Below are 22,976 nucleotides of genomic sequence, written 5' to 3' on the forward strand. Positions count from 1 at the left end.
TTCCTCTACTTCCATTTCTACAATTATTTCTCGTTCTTCCATATTTTCCACTCTTTTTCCTATCTCTGACATGGCCATTTCCATTTTGTTCATTTTTTCTTCTGCATTCTTAATTTTTCTTTTTATCTCATTAAATTCTTGTAATTGCCATTCTTTCACTGATTCCATATATTCTTTAAAAAAAGATACATCCATTGTCTTGCCTTTCTCTTCTTCTTCCACTTCTTTCTGTTCTTCTTCTTCTTCCTCTGGGTTGACCATCTGTTGTTTCCTTGTTTTCTTTTTACCCTCTTCTTTCTTGTTCTCGTTATTGTCTGTGTTCTCTTCCTGATGCTGTGCTGCAGGTGTCTCTCTCAGCTATGGAGATCGACTCCCGTCAGTGTGTTTTTTTTCATGCGCATCGCGCATGCGCGAGGAGTCGCGTATGCGCGGTTGCGCCCTTTTACTCGGCTCTGCGAGCCATTTTTGTAGTCCCGAGCTCGGGACCTCCACTGACCTGTGGGAGCGGGCCTCTATCTCCGCGGCGGGCCTCTTCGGACAGGTAAGGCCTTCACCTTCTTCTTCCGACGTTCTTTCTTCTTCTCTTCTTCCCGTTGTTTTCAACTTTTTTCTCTTCGCTGCCATTTTCTTCTCACCTTTATTTTTACTTTGTTTTAAATTTTAATCTTGTACCTTTGTGTTTTGTGCGGTTTTTAAAAACTTTTCGGGAGAGGGCTGGAATTCCCTGACCGGCCACTACTCCATCACGTGACTCCTCTAGCATTGTTTTGTCCTTCAGCTATTTTAAGAAAGACCCTTTGTATAAATAGCTCATCATCTGTGTTTGGTGCATAAGGGTTCATGAGTGACCAAGCCTGAGTAACTCTGACAGTGTGCTATTACATGTTGTCCATTCGGATCCACTAATACCTCCTTCACCACCACTGGAACATTTTATTTATTAAAATTGCTACTCCCCTCACCTTGGAATTATACAAAGACAATATTACTGGTCCCACCCAATCTCTTTAGTTTATATTCATATTTAGTGAGATGTGTTTCCTGAATGATCGCTGTATCTGTACGTAATTTTTTTGGTAAATTTTATTTATTGAACACAATGTCATACAATAAAAATACAAGTAAATACATGATATTTTACCCCATATAATCCCCCACCCCTCCCACCAACCCCCCTCGAAACTACCCCAAAAGAGAGAAAAGAGGATAGAAGAGGAGATTAACTTACATAACAACCTTCAGTTATTGCCGTGGTTTGGTGAAAACCCAACCATTGTGGGGGAAAAAAATTTACAAATTCAATCCCATATATCTCATATACGGGCTCCAAACTTTAATAAAAAAGAATAATTATTATGTAAATCATATGTAATCTTTTCCAATGGAATACAAGATCTCATTTCCAGATGCCACCGCTGAATACTCAAATCAGTCTCATTTTTCCAAGTAATTGCCAAACATTTTCTCGCCAAAGCCAATCTCAAAAAGAGCAATTTGAGTCTTATCTAATTTTAATTCCAATCTCAATTTCTTAATATAACTCAATAGAAATACCATAGGGTCAAGCGAGATTTTAAATTTAAATAAAGCTTCTAGAAGTTCCTCAATTCTATTCCAAAAAGGTTTTATTGCTTCACAGAACCAAGTAGAATGCAGGAAGGAGTCAACTTGTTTATGGCACCTAAAACATAAATTAGAAGAAATAAAGTTATTTCCTTAACCTCTCAGGAGTTAAATATGATGAATAAAGTTATAATGAACCAATCTATACCTAACATTTACAGTTTTGGTCACACTGTCCTCACATAAAGTCGTCCAATCCTCTTGAGAAATAGATATGGACAAATCTTTTTCCCATTTTAATTAAGATTTATGAATATCCATTTTATGCTGTAATAAAGTGAACATCTCAGATATAAATCCTTTGTTATCCCCTAAACTTTCAAATTTAGACTGCTTGGGTAACTGTAACGTGCGCCCAAAACGATCCAACAATAAACCTCTAACTTGATAATAAGTAAACAAAGTATTTAAAGAAATTTCATATTTCTCTTTCATTCTTTGGAAGGAAATAAAATACCCAGCCTCATAATCTTCTACCAATCTAATTCCTTTCTGGACCCACAATTTAAAAAGTTGATTATTTAATGTAAAAGATAAAAAGCTTATTTTGAAACAAAGGAGTTTTAGCCGAGATTTTATCTTCTGTACCTATAATTTCATTCTTCATAGTCCATAATTCCATTAAATGTTTCAACACCGGTAAATCATAACTCTGTAAAAGCTGAGAATTCCATTTATAAATAAGCTGATTCATCCTCTTCTCATCAATCTGAGATAGTTCAATATTAGCCCATATCAACGGTTTGTCCACTTCAAACATCTTATTAATAAATTTCTATTGCGCTGATTCATAATAATTCTGGAAATGAGGAAGTTGCAGTCCTCCTAAAGCACACTTCCATTTCTGTAATGACACCTTTACCTTCCCACAAAGATTTCCTCACCGACGCATTCAAATCTTTAAAAATCTTTTGAGGAATCCTACAAGGGATAGATTGAAAAAGATATTAAATACAGGGAAAGACATTCATTTTCGCACAATTAACACGTCCTATTAATGTTATGGGTAAATCTTTCCACCGATTTAAATCATATTTAATTTTGGACAACGAGGGTAAATAATTTAATTTATATAAATGAGTATAATCACTCTCTATTATAATACCCAAGTACTTAATTTGATCAGACCACTTAAATTTGGCAATATGTCTACAAAGCGAATATTCCACATCAGGCAGAGGCCTAATTTCACTCTTATCCCAGTTAATTTTATATCCTGATAATTTGCCATCCTGCTCCAATCTAACATGCAGACTTCGCAAAGACTGCCTAGGTTGTGTTAAATATATCAAAACGTCGTCTGCAAAAAAATTTATGTTCATCCACTTTCACCCTAACACCCTTAATATTACCATCTTGTCTAATTAAAAGGTTCCATAGAGCAGGTGACAAAGGGCAGCCCTGCCTAGTCAATTTGGATAACACAAATGAAGAACATATCCGTCCATTTAGAAACATAGGAACAGGAGTAGGCCAAAAATGGCCCATCGAGCCTGCTCCGCCATTCAATAAGATCATGGCTGATCTAATTTATGACCTAACTCCACCTACCTGCCTTCTCCCCATATCCCCTAATTCCTCTACCATATAAAAATTTATCTAACCGAATTTTAAATATGTTTAATGAGGCAGCCTCAACCACTTCCCTGGATAGAGAATTCCAAACATTCACTACTCTCTGGGAAAAACTATTTTTCCTCATCTCTGTCCTAAATCTACTCCCCCGAATCTTGAGACTGTGTCCTCTGGTTTTAGTTTCCCCGGCCAGCTCAAAAAACCTTCCTACATCTATCCTATCCATACCCTTCATAATCCTATAGGTTTCTATAAGATCTCCTCTCATTCTTCTGAACTCGAGCAAATACAATCCTAGACGATTTAATCTTTCATCATAAGTCAACCCCTTCATCCCAGGGATCAACCTAGTAAACCTCCTCTGGTCCGTCTCCAAAGTCAGTATATCCTTCCTCAAATATGGAGACCAGAACTGGACACAGGACTCCAGGTGCAGTCTCACCAGTACCTTGTACAGTTGCAACATGACCTCCCTACTCCTGAATTCAATTCCTCTAGCGATGAAAGCCAACATTCCATTTGCCTTCTTAATAACCTGCTGCACCTGCAACCTAACTCTTTGCGATTCATGCACAAGCCCTCCCAAGTCCCTCTGTACTACAGCACGCTGTAGTTTTTCACCCTTCAAATAATATTCAGCTCTTTTATTTTTCTTGCCAAAGTGGATAACCTCACACTGACTAACATTGAACTCCATCTGCCAGACCTTTGCCCATTCATCCAGCTTAACTCTATCCCTCTGCAGACTCTCCACATCCTCATTACAATTTGCTCTTCCACTCAATTTGGTGTCATCCGCAAACTTGGCTCCACCACATTTTGTTCCCTCCTCCAAGTCATCAATGTAAATAATGAACAGTTATGGGCCTAACACCGACCCCTGCGGCACCCCACTTACCATTCTCTCCCAACCTGAAAAACTCCCACTTATCCCGACTCTCTGCCTCCTGTCAGACAACCAATTTCCAATCCAGGCCAATAGACTTCCCCGGACTCCACTTTCCTGTAACTTACTGAGAAGTCTCTTGTGCGGCACCTTATCAAACGCTTTCTGGAAATCCAAATATACAACATCAACCTGTTCCCCTCTATCCACCGCACCCATATTTGACACAACTCTAGCCGTAGGGTTTCTATACAAAGCCTTAATCCAGCCAATAAAAGGAGGCCCAAATTTAAACTTCTCCAACACTTTAAATAAGAAACTCCATTCCACTCTATCGAAGGCCTTTTCTGCATCAAGAGCAACTACCATTGGTTGGTCAGATCACTCCCGAGAAATATTAATTAAAGAAATCAACCACAAAATTATTGCTAATTACCAATTTTTTAAAATAAAGCCCTCCTGGTCTACATGAATCAAATCTGGTGTTTAGCTAATCTATTAACCAGAACCTTGGCAGCAATTTTATAATCTACATTTAATAAAGAAATAGGTCAATAAGATCCCACTTTAAATGGATCCCTATCCTTCCTAGGAATAACTGTAATAATTGCTCTGGAAAAAGAATCCAGAAAAGAACCAGTCTCCATCGCTTGCTTCAATAAAGGAATTAATAAACCTGAAATTCTCAAGAAAATTCTGAAGTAAAACTATCCTCTCCTGCAGTCTTCCCAACCAGCATTGACTGAAATGCTTCCCTCACTTCTGTAACAGTAATAAAAAAGCATCCAAGTCCTTAATATCCTGTGACAGAGCATATAGTTATGTTTTTGAGAGATAAGTTGGGAAATGTTTGTTAGAGTAGGTCACATACAAACACTTTAAAACAGATCTTATTTGAAATACTAGAGCTCTGCCCCATGCTAGACATAATCGGCTCCACGACTTTTGCAAGAGCTTTGAAGAGTCCTCAAGAGACTTCTCTAATGGATTGTTGTTTACAAAAGGCCGCAGATGAAAGATCTTGTCGGAGCTGCCTTCTGTTTGGAGATGTTCTAAGAGGGTCATGTGGTTTTGCAAGCAGAGAGAATCAAACAGGTTTTCTCTCCAAGAGAGACACACAGAGATCACATACAGTATTACAGCAAGCAGAAGTAGCTGGAACTGAAACAGGATAAGCTGGCAAGTTTTTGGAAAGCCCAGTTGGAAGACGGGCTGGTCAAAGTCCTTGTGGTTCATGCAAGAGGAGAGGACTGGCTGTCTAATGTTTCACTTGGAATTAGAGAAACAAAAAGGAACTTTGTAGTGACCTGAAAGAAAGAGGTTGTCATCTGGAGAACCCTGAAGGGGGCAAGTTTTGTCAGCAAGACACTGGAGTGGCTGATTAAAAAGGAATCGGTTGTGGATGTCCTGGAACAAGAAAAACTCTCTCTCTGAAAACCAACAAGAACCTTCCTGAGCGGTAACCATTTACCTTTCAAGCAGCAAAGCCTGGTGAACTTCATAAATGTTAAATTCTGTGCACAGTATAAGAATTGCCTGCAATCAGTGAACTTGGAGGAATGAGAAGTGAGATTGAATTGTGAACCCAAGAACTTTTCTGAACTTACACACACATTACATACACGTGCGCTTAGAATTAGAAGGGGGTTAAGTTAGGTTAGTTAAGTTGATAGAGATAAGTTAAAGTGTGATTCTATTTTCATGTTTAAAGATAGTTAAAAGCAACTTTTAACCATTTGTCTTGATGAATATCTATTGCTGGTGGGTGTTGGGGTCCTCTGGGCTTGTAACAATTCATACTCCTCAAAGACGGTAAAGTCAATTCAGACAAGAAATTATCAATGTTGAACTCGTCTTCCAATACTTCTCCGGCCTTGTGCATGCCTCAATTCAAGTATTTCTTTTCTTCACACTGGCTGAAACAAAAACAATAAAGAAAAGAGAGAAAATATATATACTAAATTTTCTCTCTTTTATTTTGGTGCCAATAGCTAACCATTCGGTGCCATCGTTCTGCTTCAGGCCGGGTCCACTCGCTGCTTTTCATTGAAGATTTTACCCTTCAATTCTCTTTCCTGCTCCTCATTTTATAAATATATTTACATCGACTGTCCTTGTTTTCTCCAATTGTTGTTACATCTCTTAACTTATTACATTGCTTTGCATTATACAAAAATTGACAAGAAGGGTATCTCATTATTTTCCTTAGTCTATCTCATCTCCCCCTTCAGGTCTTCCTTTCATTTTCGGTGCCAACTCCATTGGCTCTCGAGGATCTTTCAAGTATTTTCTTTCTCCAACTGGCATGTCAGTTCGTAATGTTGCTGGGTACAATAGGGCATATCCAATTTTTTTTTGTACATAGAGTTCTTTTAATGCTGTCGAATTCTCTTCTTGACCAAATCAGGGAAAAAGCTGATCCTCGCCCCTTCGCCTATCAATGGCCACGCGGAGTATCATCTCCCTGTCTTGGTATCTGTGCAGTCTTATCAGAATCCATTTCCTGAAAAATCTCACCGATTCTTGTCCCTTCACCCCTTCCCTTAGCCCCACAATCCTTACATTCTGACACCTGTTATAATTTTCTAGCGAATCCAGTTTTTCCAGCAGCCTCTCTCTTTCAACTTTCCAGGCATCGGTATCATTTTCAATTTTCTCCAGCCTGCTTTCCGCGGCCTCCATTTGGTCTTTGGTGGATGCCATGTGGTTGGTGAGAGTGGCGAATGCAATCTTCACTTCACCTACTCTTTCCATGACCTTTTAGACCCCCCCCGTCTAGTCTCAATTTTATTAGCCAGCGATTGTACACCGCTGGCCTGCCCCGGGCCCTCCACCATTATGTTGGGCTCTTCCCGCATCCCATCTCTCCCGTGTGGTGGCTCTGATGGCATTTGTCTCTGCCGGTTGGACTCCTCTGTTTCCAGAGGGCTGCTCCGTTCTTGCCCATGTGATTTCTGGGCTTTGTTCTCTTCCAGTGTTTTTTCAGTCGATTTACAGGATTGTGTGGAGGAGCTGTTGCAGGGTCCATCCGTTCAGCCCCTTCGTATCACATGACCCCCCACCCCGCGCAGCGACCTTGAGGGATGTACGGATTTGGACCCCAAGGTCCCTCTGTTCCTACACACTGTTAATTGTACGACCATTAACCCTGTACTCAGCCTCTGGTTTGACCTTCTGAAATGTATCGCCCAACACCTATCCTGATTGAACTCCCACTGCCACTTTTTCACCCAACTTTGCAACCTGTCGATATCCCTCTGTAACCTTCGACAAATCTACCTTGTGTATTAATTCAAGCTGGACTTCCTGTTCAGTGCAGATACTGTGGGCCGAAGGGCCTGTTCCTGTGCTGTACGGTCCTGCAAACGGTTCGATGCAGGTTCTTTCCCTCCTCAGCCACTCCCAAACTGTTTGACAGATTTTAAAAAACATGTTTGAGTTTGTTATCGTGTGGCTCACACGTCATCCCACCCCGGCCCTCCCACAGGGTCACAAGTGGATCACGTAGATTCCAGGACTGCCCCTTTCTGGATGTTATCATCCTCTTGATATACCAGAAACGTTAAATTCTACTGCCTTTGCTCTCGACCAACTGATCTCTGCACTGTCTCATAGAAATGAACAGTTCAGGCCCTTCAGCCCATCTACATAAACATACTCAACAATCTAAACCTTCCCTCCGTCATACCCATATCTGCGTTGTTTAAATGCCCCCATTGTTCCAGCCTCCACCACCACCCTGGCAATACATTCCAGACCCCCACCACTCTGTGCGTAAACCTATCTCTGACGTCTCCCCTAAACCTTTCCTCCCCTCACCTTAAATGGGTTGCCTGAGAATCAAAAGGAGCTGACTGTCCAGCCTCTCCTAGTCTTCAGACGTCATCATCCAGTCATTCTTTGTTCAAGTCACACAGCACTTGAGGACATTCGGACACGGAGAGCAGGCTTAAACACGAGTCCGGGTCTGGTGGGGATCCAGGTCCTGGTTGCTGCTCCACCATGTGCTCTGGCTCCCGTTCCAGGGTCAGTCTGTCTCAGTGTGGGTTATGTCTGGTCTGGGTTTGGGTTGAGTCTTGGGTCCAGGTCCAGCTCCTGCTCCCCGATCCAGTCCAAGGTCTTTGGGTCCTGTTCCCACTCCTCGATCCAGTCCAAGATTTTGGTCTTGCTCCCGTTCCGAGGGCCAGTCCAGGTCTTTTCGGTGTCTGGGTTCCTGGTCCCACTCCGGAATCGGAACCAGATCTTTGTCCTGTTCTGCTTGGGGTCCGGGTTCCAAGCCCCCTCTGGGATCAGGTCTCAATCTGCTTGGGTGGGGTGTGGGGGTTCCTGCTCCCACTCCTTGATCCGGTCCGGGTCTTTCTCCGGCGTTCCGAGTCCCGCTCCGAGATCCGGTCCGGGGTTTTGTCCCGTCGGCCGCAGCTCAGTCTGGCTCCGCCCACCGCCAGGAGCCGACGCCCAATCCAAGGCGTCCCCGGTCTCCAGGCAACCGTTGCCGGGAGCGGGCCACGGTGGGGGCGCCGATCATGTGACCCGACCTCGTGCCCGGTGGCTGCAGTCGGGGTCACGTCCATCGACCGCTGGTGAGGTCAGGTCAACTGGTCCGGGGGGGGGGGAGAGGGGTCAACTGGTCCGGGAGGGGGGCAGGGGTCAACTGGTCCGGGGGGGGAGAGGGGTCAACTCGTCCGGGAGGGGGGCAGGGGTCAACTGGTCCGGGGTGGGGGGGGTGGAGAGGGGACAACTGGTCCGGGAGGGGAGAGAGGGGTCAACTGGTCTGGGGGGAGGAGAGAGGGGTCAACTGGTCCGGGGGGGGGAGAGGGGTCAACTGGTCCGGGGGGGGGAGAGGGGTCAACTGGTCCGGGAGGGGGGGGAGAGGGGTCAACTGGTCCGGGGTGGGGGGGGTGGAGAGGGGTCAACTGGTCCGGGGGGGAGAGGGGTCAACTGGTCCGGGAGGGGGGGGTGGAGAGGGGTCAACTGGTCCGGGGGGGAGAGAGGGGTCAACTCGTCCGGGAGGGGGGCAGGGGTCAACTGGTCCGGGGGGGGAGAGGGGTCAACTGGTCCGGGGGGGGGGTCAACTGGTCCGGGGTGGGGGGGGTGGAGAGGGGACAACTGGTCCGGGAGGGGAGAGAGGGGTCAACTGGTCTGGGGGGAGGAGAGAGGGGTCAACTGGTCCGGGGGGGGGAGAGGGGTCAACTGGTCCGGGGGGGGAGAGGGGTCAACTGGTCCGGGAGGGGGGGGAGAGGGGTCAACTGGTCCAGGGTGGGGGGGGTGGAGAGGGGACAACTGGTCCGGGAGGGGAGAGAGGGGTCAACTGGTCTGGGGGGAGGAGAGAGGGGTCAACTGGTCCGGGGGGGGGAGAGGGGTCAACTGGTCCGGGAGGGGGGTCAACTGGTCCGGGAGGGGGGGGAGAGGGGTCAACTGGTCCGGGAGGGGGAGAGGGGTCAACTGGTCCGGGAGGGGAGAGAGGGGTCAACTGGTCCGGGGGGGGAGAGGGGTCAACTGGTCCGGGAGGGGGGGGGGGTGGAGAGGGGTCAACTGGTCCGGGAGGGGGAGTGGGGTCAACTGGTCCGGGAGGGGGAGTGGGGTCAACTGGTCCGGGGGGGAGTGGGGTCAACTGGTCCGGGAGGGGGGGGAGAGGGGTCAACTGGTCCGGGGGGGAGAGGGGTCAACTGGTCCGGAGGAGAGAGAGGGGTCAACTCGTCCGGGAGGGGGGCAGGGGTCAACTGGTCCGGGGGGGGAGAGGGGTCAACTGGTCCGGGGGGGGGGTCAACTGGTCCGGGGTGGGGGGGGTGGAGAGGGGACAACTGGTCCGGGAGGGGAGAGAGGGGTCAACTGGTCTGGGGGGAGGAGAGAGGGGTCAACTGGTCCGGGGGGGGGAGAGGGGTCAACTGGTCCGGGGGGGGAGAGGGGTCAACTGGTCCGGGAGGGGGGGGAGAGGGGTCAACTGGTCCGGGGTGGGGGGGGTGGAGAGGGGACAACTGGTCCGGGAGGGGAGAGAGGGGTCAACTGGTCTGGGGGGAGGAGAGAGGGGTCAACTGGTCCGGGGGGGGGAGAGGGGTCAACTGGTCCGGGAGGGGGGTCAACTGGTCCGGGAGGGGGGGGAGAGGGGTCAACTGGTCCGGGAGGGGGAGAGGGGTCAACTGGTCCGGGAGGGGGGGGGGAGAGGGGTCAACTGGTCCGGGAGGGGAGAGAGGGGTCAACTGGTCCGGGGGGGGGAGAGGGGTCAACTGGTCCGGGAGGGGGGGGGAGGGGGGTCAACAGGTCTGGGTGGGAGGAGAGAGGGGTCAACTGGTCCGGGGTGGGGGGGGTGGAGAGGGGACAACTGGTCCGGGGGGGGGGGAGAGGGGTCAACTGGTCCGGGGTGGGGGGGGGTGGAGAGGGGACAACTGGTCCGGGAGGGGAGAGAGGGGTCAACTGGTCTGGGGGGAGGAGAGAGGGGTCAACTGGTCCGGGGGGGGAGAGGGGTCAACTGGTCCGGGGGGGGAGAGGGGTCAACAGGTCCGGGAGGGTGGGGAGAGGGGTCAACTGGTCTGGGGGGGAGAGGGGTCAACTAGTCCGGAGGAGAGAGAGGGGTCAGCTGGACAGGGTGGAGGGAGAGAATGGGAGAGAGGGGTCAACTGGTCCGGGAGGGGGGAGAGGGGTCAACTGGTCCGGGGGGGGGAGAGGGGTCAACTGGTCCGGGGGGGAGTGGGGTCAACTGGTCCGGGAGGGGGGGGAGAGGGGTCAACTGGTCCGGGGGGGAGAGGGGTCAACTGGTCCGGAGGAGAGAGAGGGGTCAACTCGTCCGGGAGGGGGGCAGGGGTCAACTGGTCCGGGGGGGGAGAGGGGTCAACTGGTCCGGGGGGGGTCAACTGGTCCGGGGTGGGGGGGGTGGAGAGGGGACAACTGGTCCGGGGGGGAGTGGGGTCAACTGGTCCGGGGGGGAGAGAGGGGTCAACTGGTCTGGGGGGGAGGAGAGAGGGGTCAACTGGTCCGGGGGGGAGAGGGGTCAACTGGTCCGGGAGGGGGGGGGAGGGGTCAACTGGTCCGGGGGGGGAGAGAGGGGTCAACAGGTCTGGGGGGGGAGAGAGGGGTCAACTGGTCTGGGGGGGAGAGAGGGGTCAACTGGTCCGGGGGGGGGAGAGGGGTCAACTGGTCCGGGAGGGGGAGAGGGGTCAACTGGTCCGGGAGGGGGAGAGAGGGGTCAACTGGTCCAGGGGGGGAGAGGGGTCAACTGGTCCGGGGTGGGGGGGGTGGAGAGGGGACAACTGGTCCGGGAGGGGGAGAGGGGTCAACTGGTCCGTGCGGGGGGAGTGGGGTCAACTGGTCCGGGGGGGAGAGGGGTCAACTGGTCCGGGCGGGGGGAGTGGGGTCAACTGGTCCGGGAGGGGGGGGAGAGGGGTCAACTGGTCCGGGAGGGGAGAGAGGGGTCAACTGGTCCGGTGGGGGGAGAGGGGTCAACTGGTCCGGGGGGGGAGAGGGGTCAACTGGTCCGGGGGGGGGGGTCAACTGGTCCGGGGTGGGGGGGGTGGAGAGGGGACAACTGGTCCGGGAGGGGAGAGAGGGGTCAACTGGTCTGGGGGGAGGAGAGAGGGGTCAACTGGTCCGGGGGGGGGAGAGGGGTCAACTGGTCCGGGGGGGGAGAGGGGTCAACTGGTCCGGGAGGGGGGGGAGAGGGGTCAACTGGTCCGGGGTGGGGGGGGTGGAGAGGGGACAACTGGTCCGGGAGGGGAGAGAGGGGTCAACTGGTCTGGGGGGAGGAGAGAGGGGTCAACTGGTCCGGGGGGGGGAGAGGGGTCAACTGGTCCGGGAGGGGGGTCAACTGGTCCGGGAGGGGGGGGAGAGGGGTCAACTGGTCCGGGAGGGGGAGAGGGGTCAACTGGTCCGGGAGGGGAGAGAGGGGTCAACTGGTCCGGGGGGGGAGAGGGGTCAACTGGTCCGGGAGGGGGGGGGGTGGAGAGGGGTCAACTGGTCCGGGAGGGGGAGTGGGGTCAACTGGTCCGGGAGGGGGAGTGGGGTCAACTGGTCCGGGGGGGAGTGGGGTCAACTGGTCCGGGAGGGGGGGGAGAGGGGTCAACTGGTCCGGGGGGGAGAGGGGTCAACTGGTCCGGAGGAGAGAGAGGGGTCAACTCGTCCGGGAGGGGGGCAGGGGTCAACTGGTCCGGGGGGGGAGAGGGGTCAACTGGTCCGGGGGGGTGGGTCAACTGGTCCGGGGTGGGGGGGGTGGAGAGGGGACAACTGGTCCGGGAGGGGAGAGAGGGGTCAACTGGTCTGGGGGGAGGAGAGAGGGGTCAACTGGTCCGGGGGGGGGAGAGGGGTCAACTGGTCCGGGGGGGGAGAGGGGTCAACTGGTCCGGGAGGGGGGGGAGAGGGGTCAACTGGTCCGGGGTGGGGGGGGTGGAGAGGGGACAACTGGTCCGGGAGGGGAGAGAGGGGTCAACTGGTCTGGGGGGAGGAGAGAGGGGTCAACTGGTCCGGGGGGGGGAGAGGGGTCAACTGGTCCGGGAGGGGGGTCAACTGGTCCGGGAGGGGGGGGAGAGGGGTCAACTGGTCCGGGAGGGGGAGAGGGGTCAACTGGTCCGGGAGGGGGGGGGAGAGGGGTCAACTGGTCCGGGAGGGGAGAGAGGGGTCAACTGGTCCGGGGGGGGGAGAGGGGTCAACTGGTCCGGGAGGGGGGGGGAGGGGGGTCAACAGGTCTGGGTGGGAGGAGAGAGGGGTCAACTGGTCCGGGGTGGGGGGGGTGGAGAGGGGACAACTGGTCCGGGGGGGGGGGAGAGGGGTCAACTGGTCCGGGGTGGGGGGGGTGGAGAGGGGACAACTGGTCCGGGAGGGGAGAGAGGGGTCAACTGGTCTGGGGGGAGGAGAGAGGGGTCAACTGGTCCGGGGGGGAGAGGGGTCAACTGGTCCGGGGGGGGAGAGGGGTCAACAGGTCCGGGAGGGTGGGGAGAGGGGTCAACTGGTCTGGGGGGGAGAGGGGTCAACTAGTCCGGAGGAGAGAGAGGGGTCAGCTGGACAGGGTGGAGGGAGAGAATGGGAGAGAGGGGTCAACTGGTCCGGGAGGGGGGAGAGGGGTCAACTGGTCCGGGGGGGGGAGAGGGGTCAACTGGTCCGGGGGGGAGTGGGGTCAACTGGTCCGGGAGGGGGGGGAGAGGGGTCAACTGGTCCGGGAGGGAGAGGGGTCAACTGGTCCGGAGGAGAGAGAGGGGTCAACTCGTCCGGGAGGGGGGCAGGGGTCAACTGGTCCGGGGGGGAGAGGGGTCAACTGGTCCGGGGGGGGGTCAACTGGTCCGGGGTGGGGGGGGTGGAGAGGGGACAACTGGTCCGGGGGGGGAGTGGGGTCAACTGGTCCGGGGGGGAGAGAGGGGTCAACTGGTCTGGGGGGGAGGAGAGAGGGGTCAACTGGTCCGGGGGGTAGAGGGGTCAACTGGTCCGGGAGGGGGGGGAGGGGTCAACTGGTCCGGGGGGGGAGAGAGGGGTCAACAGGTCTGGGGGGGGAGAGAGGGGTCAACTGGTCTGGGGGGGAGAGAGGGGTCAACTGGTCCGGGGGGGGAGAGGGGTCAACTGGTCCGGGAGGGGGAGAGGGGTCAACTGGTCCGGGAGGGGGAGAGAGGGGTCAACTGGTCCAGGGGGGGGAGAGGGGTCAACTGGTCCGGGGTGGGGGGGGTGGAGAGGGGACAACTGGTCCGGGAGGGGGAGAGGGGTCAACTGGTCCGTGCGGGGGGAGTGGGGTCAACTGGTCCGGGGGGGAGAGGGGTCAACTGGTCCGGGCGGGGGGAGTGGGGTCAACTGGTCCGGGAGGGGGGGGGAGAGGGGTCAACTGGTCCGGGAGGGGAGAAGAGGGGTCAACTGGTCCGGGGGGGGAGAGGGGTCAACTGGTCCGGGAGGGGGGGTGAGGGGGGTCAACAGGTCTGGGTGGGCGGAGAGAGGGGTCAACTTGTCCGGGGTGGGGGGGGGGTGGAGAGGGGACAACTGGTCCGGGGGGGAGTGGGGTCAACTGGTCCGGGGGGAGTGGGGTCAACTGGTCCGGGGGGGGGAGAGGGGTCAACTGGTCCGGGAGGGGGAGAGGGGTCAACTGGTCCGGGGTGGGGGAGAGGGGTCAACTGGTCCGGGAGGGGGAGAAGGGTCAACTGGTCCGGGAGGGGGAGAGGGGTCAACTGGTCCGGGGTGGGGGAGAGAGGGGTCAACTGGTCCGGGGGGGGGGAGAGGGGTCAACTGGTCCGGGGTGGGGGGGGTGGAGAGGGGACAACTGGTCCGGGAGGGGGAGAGGGGTCAACTGGTCCGGGCGGGGGGAGTGGGGTCAACTGGTCCGGGGGGGGAGAGGGGTCAACTGGTCCGGGCGGGGGGAGTGGGGTCAACTGGTCCGGGAGGGGGAGGGAGAGGGGTCAACTGGTCCGGGAGGGGAGAGAGGGGTCAACTGGTCCGGGAGGCGGGGGGAGGGGGGTCAACAGGTCTGGGTGGGAGGAGAGAGGGGTCAACTGGTCTGGGGTGGGGGGGGTGGAGAGGGGACAACTGGTCCGGGGGGGGGGAGAGGGGTCAACTGGTCCGGGGTGGGGGGGGTGGAGAGGGGACAACTGGTCCGGGAGGGGAGAGAGGGGTCAACTGGTCTGGGGGGAGGAGAGAGGGGTCAACTGGTCCGGGGGGGGGAGAGGGGTCAACTGGTCCGGGGGGGAGAGGGGTCAACTGGTCCGGGAGGGGGGGAGAGGGGTCAACTGGTCCGGGAGGGGGGGGAGAGGGGTCAACTGGTCCGGGAGGGGGGGGAGAGGGGTCAACTAGTCTGGGGGGGAGAGGGGTCAACTGGTCCGGGGGGGAGAGGGGTCAACTGGTCCGGAGGAGAGAGAGGGGTCAGCTGGACAGAGAGGGGTCAACTGGTCCGGGAGGGGGGAGAGGGGTCAACTGGTCCGGGGGGGGAGAGGGGTCAACTGGTCCGGGGGGGGGGGAGTGGGGTCAACTGGTCCGGGGGGAGTGGGGTCAACTGGTCCGGGGGGGAGTGGGGTCAACTGGTCCGGGAGGGGGGGGAGAGGGGTCAACTGGTCCGGGGGGGAGAGGGGTCAACTGGTCCGGAGGAGAGAGAGGGGTCAACTCGTCCGGGAGGGGGGCAGGGGTCAACTGGTCCGGGGGGGGAGAGGGGTCAACTGGTCCGGGGGGGGGTCAACTGGTCCGGGGTGGGGGGGGTGGAGAGGGGACAACTGGTCCGGGGGGGAGTGGGGTCAACTGGTCCGGGGGGGAGAGAGGGGTCAACTGGTCTGGGGGGGAGGAGAGAGGGGTCAACTGGTCCGGGGGGGAGAGGGGTCAACTGGTCCGGGAGGGGAGGGAGGGGTCAACTGGTCCGGGGGGGGAGAGAGGGGTCAACAGGTCTGGGGGGGGAGAGAGGGGTCAACTGGTCTGGGGGGGAGAGAGGGGTCAACTGGTCCGGGAGGGGGAGAGGGGTCAACTGGTCCGGGGTGGGGGAGAGAGGGGTCAACTGGTCCGGGGGGGAGTGGGGTCAACTGGTCCGGGGGGGGGGGAGAGGGGTCAACTGGTCCGGGAGGGGGAGAGGGGTCAACTGGTCCGGGGTGGGGGAGAGGGGTCAACTGGTCCGGGAGGGGGAGAGGGGTCAACTGGTCCGGGAGGGGGAGAGGGGTCAACTGGTCCGGGGTGGGGGAGAGAGGGGTCAACTGGTCCGGGGGGGGGGGGAGAGGGGTCAACTGGTCCGGGGTGGGGGGGGTGGAGAGGGGACAACTGGTCCGGGAGGGGGAGAGGGGTCAACTGGTCCGGGCGGGGGGAGTGGGGTCAACTGGTCCGGGGGGGGAGAGGGGTCAACTGGTCCGGGCGGGGGGAGTGGGGTCAACTGGTCCGGGAGGGGGGGGGAGAGAGGTCAACTGGTCCGGGAGGGGAGAGAGGGGTCAACTGGTCCGGGAGGGGGAGAGGGGTCAACTGGTCCGGGGGGGGGAGAGGGGTCAACTGGTCCGGGAGGGGGGGGGAGGGGGGTCAACAGGTCTGGGTGGGAGGAGAGAGTGGTCAACTGGTCCGGGGTGGGGGGGGTGGAGAGGGGACAACTGGTCCGGGGGGGGGAGTGGGGTCAACTGGTCCGGGGAGGAGAGAGGGGTCAACTGGTCCGGGGTGGGGGGGGTGGAGAGGGGACAACTGGTCCGGGGGGGAGTGGGGTCAACTGGTCCGGGGGGGAGTGGGGTCAACTGGTCCGGGGGGGGGAGAGGGGTCAACTGGTCCGGGAGGGGGAGAGGGGGGTCAACTGGTCCGGGAGGGGGAGAGGGGTCAACTGGTCCGGGGTGGGGGAGAGGGGTCAACTGGTCCGGGGTGGGGGAGAGAGGGGTCAACTGGTCCGGGGGGGGGGAGAGGGGTCAACTGGTCCGGGGTGGGGGGGGTGGAGAGGGGACAACTGGTCCGGGAGGGGGAGAGGGGTCAACTGGTCCGGGCGGGGGGAGTGGGGTCAACTGGTCCGGGGGGGGAGAGGGGTCAACTGGTCCGGGCGGGGGGAGTGGGGTCAACTGGTCCGGGAGGGGGGGGGAGAGGGGTCAACTGGTCCGGGAGGGGAGAGAGGGGTCAACTGGTCCGGGGGGGGGAGAGGGGTCAACTGGTCCGGGAGGGGGGGGGGGAGAGGGGTCAACAGGTCTGGGTGGGAGGAGAGAGTGGTCAACTGGTCCGGGGTGGGGGGGGTGGAGAGGGGACAACTGGTCCGGGGGGGGGAGTGGGGTCAACTGGTCCGGGGGGGAGAGAGGGGTCAACTGGTCCGGGGGGGGAGAGGGGTCAACTGGTCCGGGGGTGGGGGAGAGAGGGGTCAACTGGTCCGGGAGGGGGAGAGGGGTCAACTGGTCCGGGAGGGGGAGAGGGGTCAACTGGTCCGGGAGGGGGAGAGGGGTCAACTGGTCCGGGGGGGGAGAGGGGTCAACTGGTCCGGGCGGGGGGAGTGGGGTCAACTGGTCTGGGGGGGAGAGTGGGGTCAACTGGTCCGGGAGGGGGAGAGGGGTCAACTGGTCCGGGGTGGGGGAGAGAGGGGTCAACTGGTCCGTGGGGGAGTGGGGTCAACTGGTCCGGGGGGGGGGAGAGGGGTCAACTGGTCCGGGAGGGGGAGAGGGGTCAACTGGTCCGGGGTGGGGGAGAGGGGTCAACTGGTCCGGGAGGGGGAGAGGGGTCAACTGGTCCGGGAGGGGGAGAGGGGTCAACTGGTCCGGGGTGGGGGAGAGAGGGGTCAACTGGTCCGGGGGGGGGAGAGGGGTCAACTGGTCCGGGGTGGGGGGGGTGGAGAGGGGACAACTGGTCCGGGGGGGAGAGGGGTCAACTGGTCCGGGCGGGGGGAGTGGGGTCAACTGGTCCGGGGGGGGAGAGGGGTCAACTGGTCCGGGAGGGGGGGAGAGGGGTCAACTGGTCTGGGAAGGTAGAGAGGGGTCAACTGGTCCGGGGGGGGGAGTGGGGTCAACTGGTCCGGGGGGGAGTGGGGTCAACTGGTCCGGGAGTGGGGGGAGAGGGGTCAACTGCTCCGGGAGTGGGGGGAGAGGGGTCAACTGCTCCGGGAGGGGGAGAGGGGTCAACCGGTCCGCGTGGGAGAGAGGGGTCAACCGGTCCGCGTGGGAGAGAGGGGTCAACCGGTCCGCGTGGGAGAGAGGGGTCAACCGGTCCGCGTGGGAGAGAGGGGTCAACTCTTCCGGGAGGGGGAGAGGGGTCAACTGGTCCGGGAGGGGGGGGAGTGGGGTCAACTGGTCCGGGGGGGAGTGGGGTCAACTGGTCCGGGAGGGGGGGGGAGAGGGGTCAACTGGTCCGGGAGGGGGGGGGAGAGGGGTCAACTGGTCCGGGAGGGGGAGAGGGGTCAACTGGTCCGGGGGGGAGAGAGGGGTCAACTGGTCCGGGAGGGGGAGAGGGGACAACTGGTCCGGGGGGGAGAGAGGGGTCAACTGGTCCGGGGGGGAGAGAGGTGTCAACTGGTCCGGGGTGGGGGGGGGGTGGAGAGGGGACAACTGGTCCGGGGGGGTGGGGAGTGGGGTCAACTGGTCCGGGAGGGGGGAGAGGGGTCAACTCGTCTGGGAGGGGGAGAGGGGTCAACTCGTCTGGGAGGGGGAGAGGGGTCAACTGGTCCGGGGGGGGAGAGAGGGGTCAACTGGTCTGGGGGGGAGGAGAGAGGGGTCAACTGGTCCGGGGGGGAGAGGGGTCAACTGCTCCGGGAGGGGGGGAGGGGTCAACTGGTCCGGGGGGGGAGAGGGGTCAACTGGTCCGGGGGGGAGGGGTCAACTGGTCCCGGGGGGGTGGGGGAGAGAGGGGTCAACTGGTCCCGGGGGGAGGGGAGAGAAAGTGGTCAACTGGTCCGGGGGGGAGAGAGGGGTTAACTGGTCCGGGGGGGAGAGAGGGGTCAACTGGTCCGGGGTGGGGGGGGTGGAGAGGGGTCAACTGGTCCGGGGGTGGTAGTGGGGTCAACTGGTCCGGGGGGGGAGAGGGGTCAACTGGTCCGGGCGGGGGGAGTGGGGTCAACTGGTCCGGGAGGGGGGGGGAGAGGGGTCAACTGGTCCGGGAGGGGAGAGAGGGGTCAACTGGTCTGGAGGGGGGGAGTGGGGTCAACTGGTCTGGGGGTGGGGGAGAGAGGGGTCAACTGGTCCGGGGGGGGAGAGAGAGTGGTCAACTGGTTTGGGGGGGGGAGAGGGGTCAACTGGTCTGTGGGGGAGGAGAGAGTGGTCAACTGGTCTGGGGGGGGGGAGAGAGAGGGGTCAACTGGTCCGGGAGGTGGGGGGAGGTGTCAACTGGTCCGGGGGGGGGAGAGGGGTCAACTGGTCCGGGGGGGGAGAGAGAGGGGTCAACTGCTCCGGGAGGGGGGGGAGAGGGGTCAACTGGTCCGGGAGGGGAGAGAGGGGTCAACTGGTCCGGGGGGGGAGTGGGGTCAACTGGTCCGGGGGTGGGGGGAGAGGGGTCAACTGGTCCGGGGGGGAGAGAAGGGTCAACTGGTCCGGGGGGGGGGGGAGAGGGTTCAACTGGTCCGGGGGGTGGGGGGAGAGGGGTCAACTGGTCCAGGGGGGAGAGGGGTCACCTGGTCCGGGGGGGAGGGGGGTCAACTGGTCCGGGGGGGGTCAACTGGTCCGGGGGGGGTCAACTGGTCCGGGGGGAGAGGGGTCAACTGGTCCGTGAGGGTGGGGTGGAGGGGTCAACTGGTCTGGGAGGGTGGGGTGGAGAGTGGTCAACTGGTCCGGGAGGGTGGGGGGGAGGGGTCAACTGGTCCGGGGGGGAGGGGTCAACTGGACCGGGTGGGGGGAGAGAGGGGTCAACTGGTCTGGGGCGGGAGAGGGGTCAACTGGTCTGGGGGGGAGAGAGGTCAACTGGTCCGGGGGGGGGAGAGTGGTCAACTGGTCCCGGAGGGTGGGGGAGAGAGGGGTCAACTGGTTCGGGGGGGATAGAAGGGTCACCTGGTCTGCGGGGGGAGAGGGGTCAACTGGTCCGGGGGAGAGAGAGGGGTCAGCTGGTCCGGGGGAGAGAGAGGGGTCAGCTGCTCCGGGGGAGAGAGTGGGGTCAGCTGGCCAGGGTGGAGGGAGACAATGGGAGAGAGGGGTCAGCTGGTCCGGGGGGGAGAGAGGGGTCAACTGGTCCGGGGGGGGAGAGGGGTCAACTGGTCCGGGGTGGGGGGGGGGTGGAGAGGGAATACTGGTCCGGGGGTGGGGGGAGTGGGGTCAACTGGTCCGGGAGGGGGGGAGAGGGGTCAACTCGTCCGGGAGGGGGAGAGGGGTCAACTGGTCTGGGGGGGAGAGAGGGGTCAACTGGTCTGGGGGGGAGGAGAGCGGGGTCAACTGGTCCGGGGGGGAGAGGGGTCAACTGCTCCGGGAGGGGGGGGAGGGGTCAACTGGTCCTGGGTGGGGAGAGGGTCAACTGGTCCGGGGGGGAGAGAGGGGTCAACTGGTCCCGGGGGGGTGGGGGAGAGAGGAGTCAACTGGTCCCGGGGGGGGGTGGAGAGAAAGTGGTCAACTGGTCCGGGGGGGGAGAGGGGTCAACTGGTCCGGGGGGAGAGAGGGGTCAACTGGTCCGGGGTGGGGGGGGTGGAGAGGGGTCAACTGGTCCGGGGGTGGGAGTGGGGTCAACTGGTCCGGGGGGGGAGAGGGGTCAACTGGTCCGGGCGGGGGGAGTGGGGTCAACTGGTCCGGGAGGGGGGGGAGAGGAGTCAACTGGTCCGGGAGGGGAGAGAGGGGTCAACTGGTCTGGGGGGGGGGAGTGGGGTCAACTGGTCTGGGGGTGGGGGAGAGAGGGGTCAACTGGTCCGGGGGGGAGAGAGAGTGGTCAACTGGTTTGGGGGGGGGAGAGGGGTCAACTGGTCTGGGGGGGAGGAGAGAGTGGTCAACTGGTCTGGGGGGGAGAGAGAGGGGTCAACTGGTCCGGGGGGGGAGAGGGGTCAACTGGTCCGGGAGGTGGGGGGAGGGGTCAACAGGTCTGGGGGGGATGAGAGAGGGGTCAACTGGTCCAGGAGGGGGGGGAGAGAGGGGTCAACTGGTCCGGGGGGGGAGAGGGGTCAACTGGTCCGGGAGGGGGGGGAGAGGGGTCAACTGGTCCGGGAGGGGAGAGAGGGGTCAACTGGTCCGGGGGGGGAGTGGGGTCAACTGGTCCGGGGGTGGGGGGAGAGGGGTCAACTGGTCCGGGGGGGAGAGAAGGGTCAACTGGTCCGGGGGGGGGGGGGGAGAGGGTTCAACTGGTCCGGGGGGTGGGGGGAGAGGGGTCAACTGGTCCGGGGGGGAGGGGGGTCACCTGGTCCGGGGGGGAGGGGGGTCAACTGGTCCGGTGGGGGTCAACTGGTCCGGGGGGAGAGGGGTCAACTGGTCCGTGAGGGTGGGGTGGAGAGGGGTCAACTGGTCCGGGAGGGTGGGGTGGAGAGTGGTCAACTGGTCCGGGAGGGTGGGGGGGAGGGGTCAACTGGTCCGGGGGGAGGGGTCAACTGGACCGGGGGGGGGAGAGAGGGGTCAAGTGGTCTGGGGCAGGAGAGGGGTCAACTGGTCTGGGGGGGAGAGAGGTCAACTGGTCTGGGGGGGGGAGAGTGGTCAACTGGTCCCGGAGGGTGGGGGAGAGAGGGGTCAACTGGTCCGGGGGGGGATAGAAGGGTCACCTGGTCTGCGGGGGGAGAGGGGTCAACTGGTCCGGGGGGGGGGGAGAGGGGTCAACTGGTCCGGGGGAGAGAGAGGGGTCAGCTGGTCCGGGGGAGAGAGTGGGGTCAGCTGGCCAGGGTGGAGGGAGAGAATGGGAGAGAGGGGTCAGCTGGTCCGGGGGGGAGAGAGGGGTCAACTGGTCCGGGGGGGAGAGAGGGGTCAGCTGGCCAGGGTGGAGGGAGAGAATGGGAGAGAGTGGTCTGCTGGCCTGGGGGGCTGGAGCTGGTACTAACTAGGCCAGGTAACCAGCTGAATAAAGATCAGCCTTTGGTCAGTGAGAGTTATTCCAAAACTTGGCCCTAACTCAATAGTTCTCATCTTCTTTTCCCCACTCACACGCCACCTGAAGTATCTCCTCATCAACCACACAGCATCTGAGGCATAAGAGTGGGGTAAAATGAGTGAGAACTACTCCCCAACTAGTCTCCGATCAGCAACTCCTTTGGGAGGCCAAGTTCCAGTTGTCCGGAGAACCAACCAGAATAAGTGTTGTTTATAGGAGCTCTCGATGGGTTACTGATTTGTTCAATCAATGGTTGTTGTTGTTGTTTGGGAACAATCTACTGGTTAAGTATTCAGATCAATAACTAGTTTCGTCGCTCATGTTCCCCAGACCTTGATGGGCTCCAGCCCAAAACGACGGTTCTGTATCTTCACCTTTGCTACATAAAGGCCCTGTTTGACCCGCGGAGCCTCTCCAGCGTTTGTGTGTTTTTTCACTTCACCAAAGGTGTCAACATAATCCTGTGTTTTACCCCCAGTGGTAGGTGCAGGTTGGTTCAATGCTAAATGCAGGTATGATCACTTTACACAAATTTGCTTTTGCAAAGAACATTCACTTCTCCGAAAGAAATTTGAAAGGTTTTATTGCTTTTATGAAAATAGCCTTCAACGGTAGTGAATGAGTCTTCACTTTACGCCATTTCAACGGTAGTGAATGGGTCTTCACTTTACGCCATTTCAACGGTAGTGAATGAGTCTTCACTTTACGCCATTTCAACGGTAGTGAATGGGTCTTCACTTTTCGCCATTTCAACGGTAGTGAATGGGTCTTCACTTTACGCCATTTCAACGGTAGTGAATGAGTCTTCACTTTACGCCATTTCAACGGTAATGAATGAGTCTTCACTTTACGCCATTTCAACGGTAGTGAATGGGTCTTCACTATACGCCATTTCAACGGTAGTGAATGAGTCTTCACTTTACGCCATTTCAACGGTAGTGAATGGGTCTTCACTATACGCCATTTCAACGGTAGTGAATGAGTCTTCACTTTACGCCATTTCAACGGTAGTGAATGGGTCTTCACTTTACGCCATTTCAACGGTAGTGAATGAGTCTTCACTTTACGCCATTTCAGTGGTAGTGAATGAGTCTTCACTTAACGCCATTTCAACGGTAGTGAATGGGTCTTCACTATACGCCATTTCAACGGTAGTGAATGAGTCTTCACTTTACGCCATTTCAAAGGTAGTGAATGGGTCTTCACTTTACGCCATTTCAACGGTAGTGAATGAGTCTTCACTTTACGCCATTTCAACGGTAGTGAATGAGTCTTCACTTTACGCCATTTCAACGGTAGTGAATGGGTCTTCACTTTACGCCATTTCAACGGTAGTGAATGGGTCTTCACTTTACGCCATTTCAACGGTAGTGAATGGGTCTTCACTTTACGCCATTTCAACGGTAGTGAATGAGTCTTCACTTTACGCCATTTCAACGGTAGTGAATGAGTCTTCACTTTACGCCATTTCAACGGTAGTGAATGGGTCTTCACTTTACGCCATTTCAACGGTAGTGAATGAGTCTTCACTTTA

At 58.1% G+C, this 22,976-nt stretch overlaps 1 protein-coding gene across 1 annotated transcript in view; it reads left to right on the top strand.

The window, feature by feature from the left end:
- The first annotated feature begins 7,791 nt into the window (after positions 1 to 7,791).
- LOC138761855 (WD repeat-containing protein 97-like) overlaps positions 7,792 to 22,976 on the top strand; it is a 160,520-nt gene continuing 145,335 nt past the window's right edge. The window contains exons 1-2 of the mRNA XM_069934771.1: positions 7,792 to 7,858; positions 8,110 to 8,664. Coding sequence (XP_069790872.1) covers positions 7,792 to 7,858; positions 8,110 to 8,664 — 622 coding nt within the window. The remainder of the gene's footprint in view (positions 7,859 to 8,109; positions 8,665 to 22,976) is intronic.

Source organism: Narcine bancroftii, chromosome 1 (assembly GCF_036971445.1).
Source record: "Narcine bancroftii isolate sNarBan1 chromosome 1, sNarBan1.hap1, whole genome shotgun sequence".
NCBI classification, from domain to species: Eukaryota; Metazoa; Chordata; class Chondrichthyes; order Torpediniformes; family Narcinidae; genus Narcine; species Narcine bancroftii.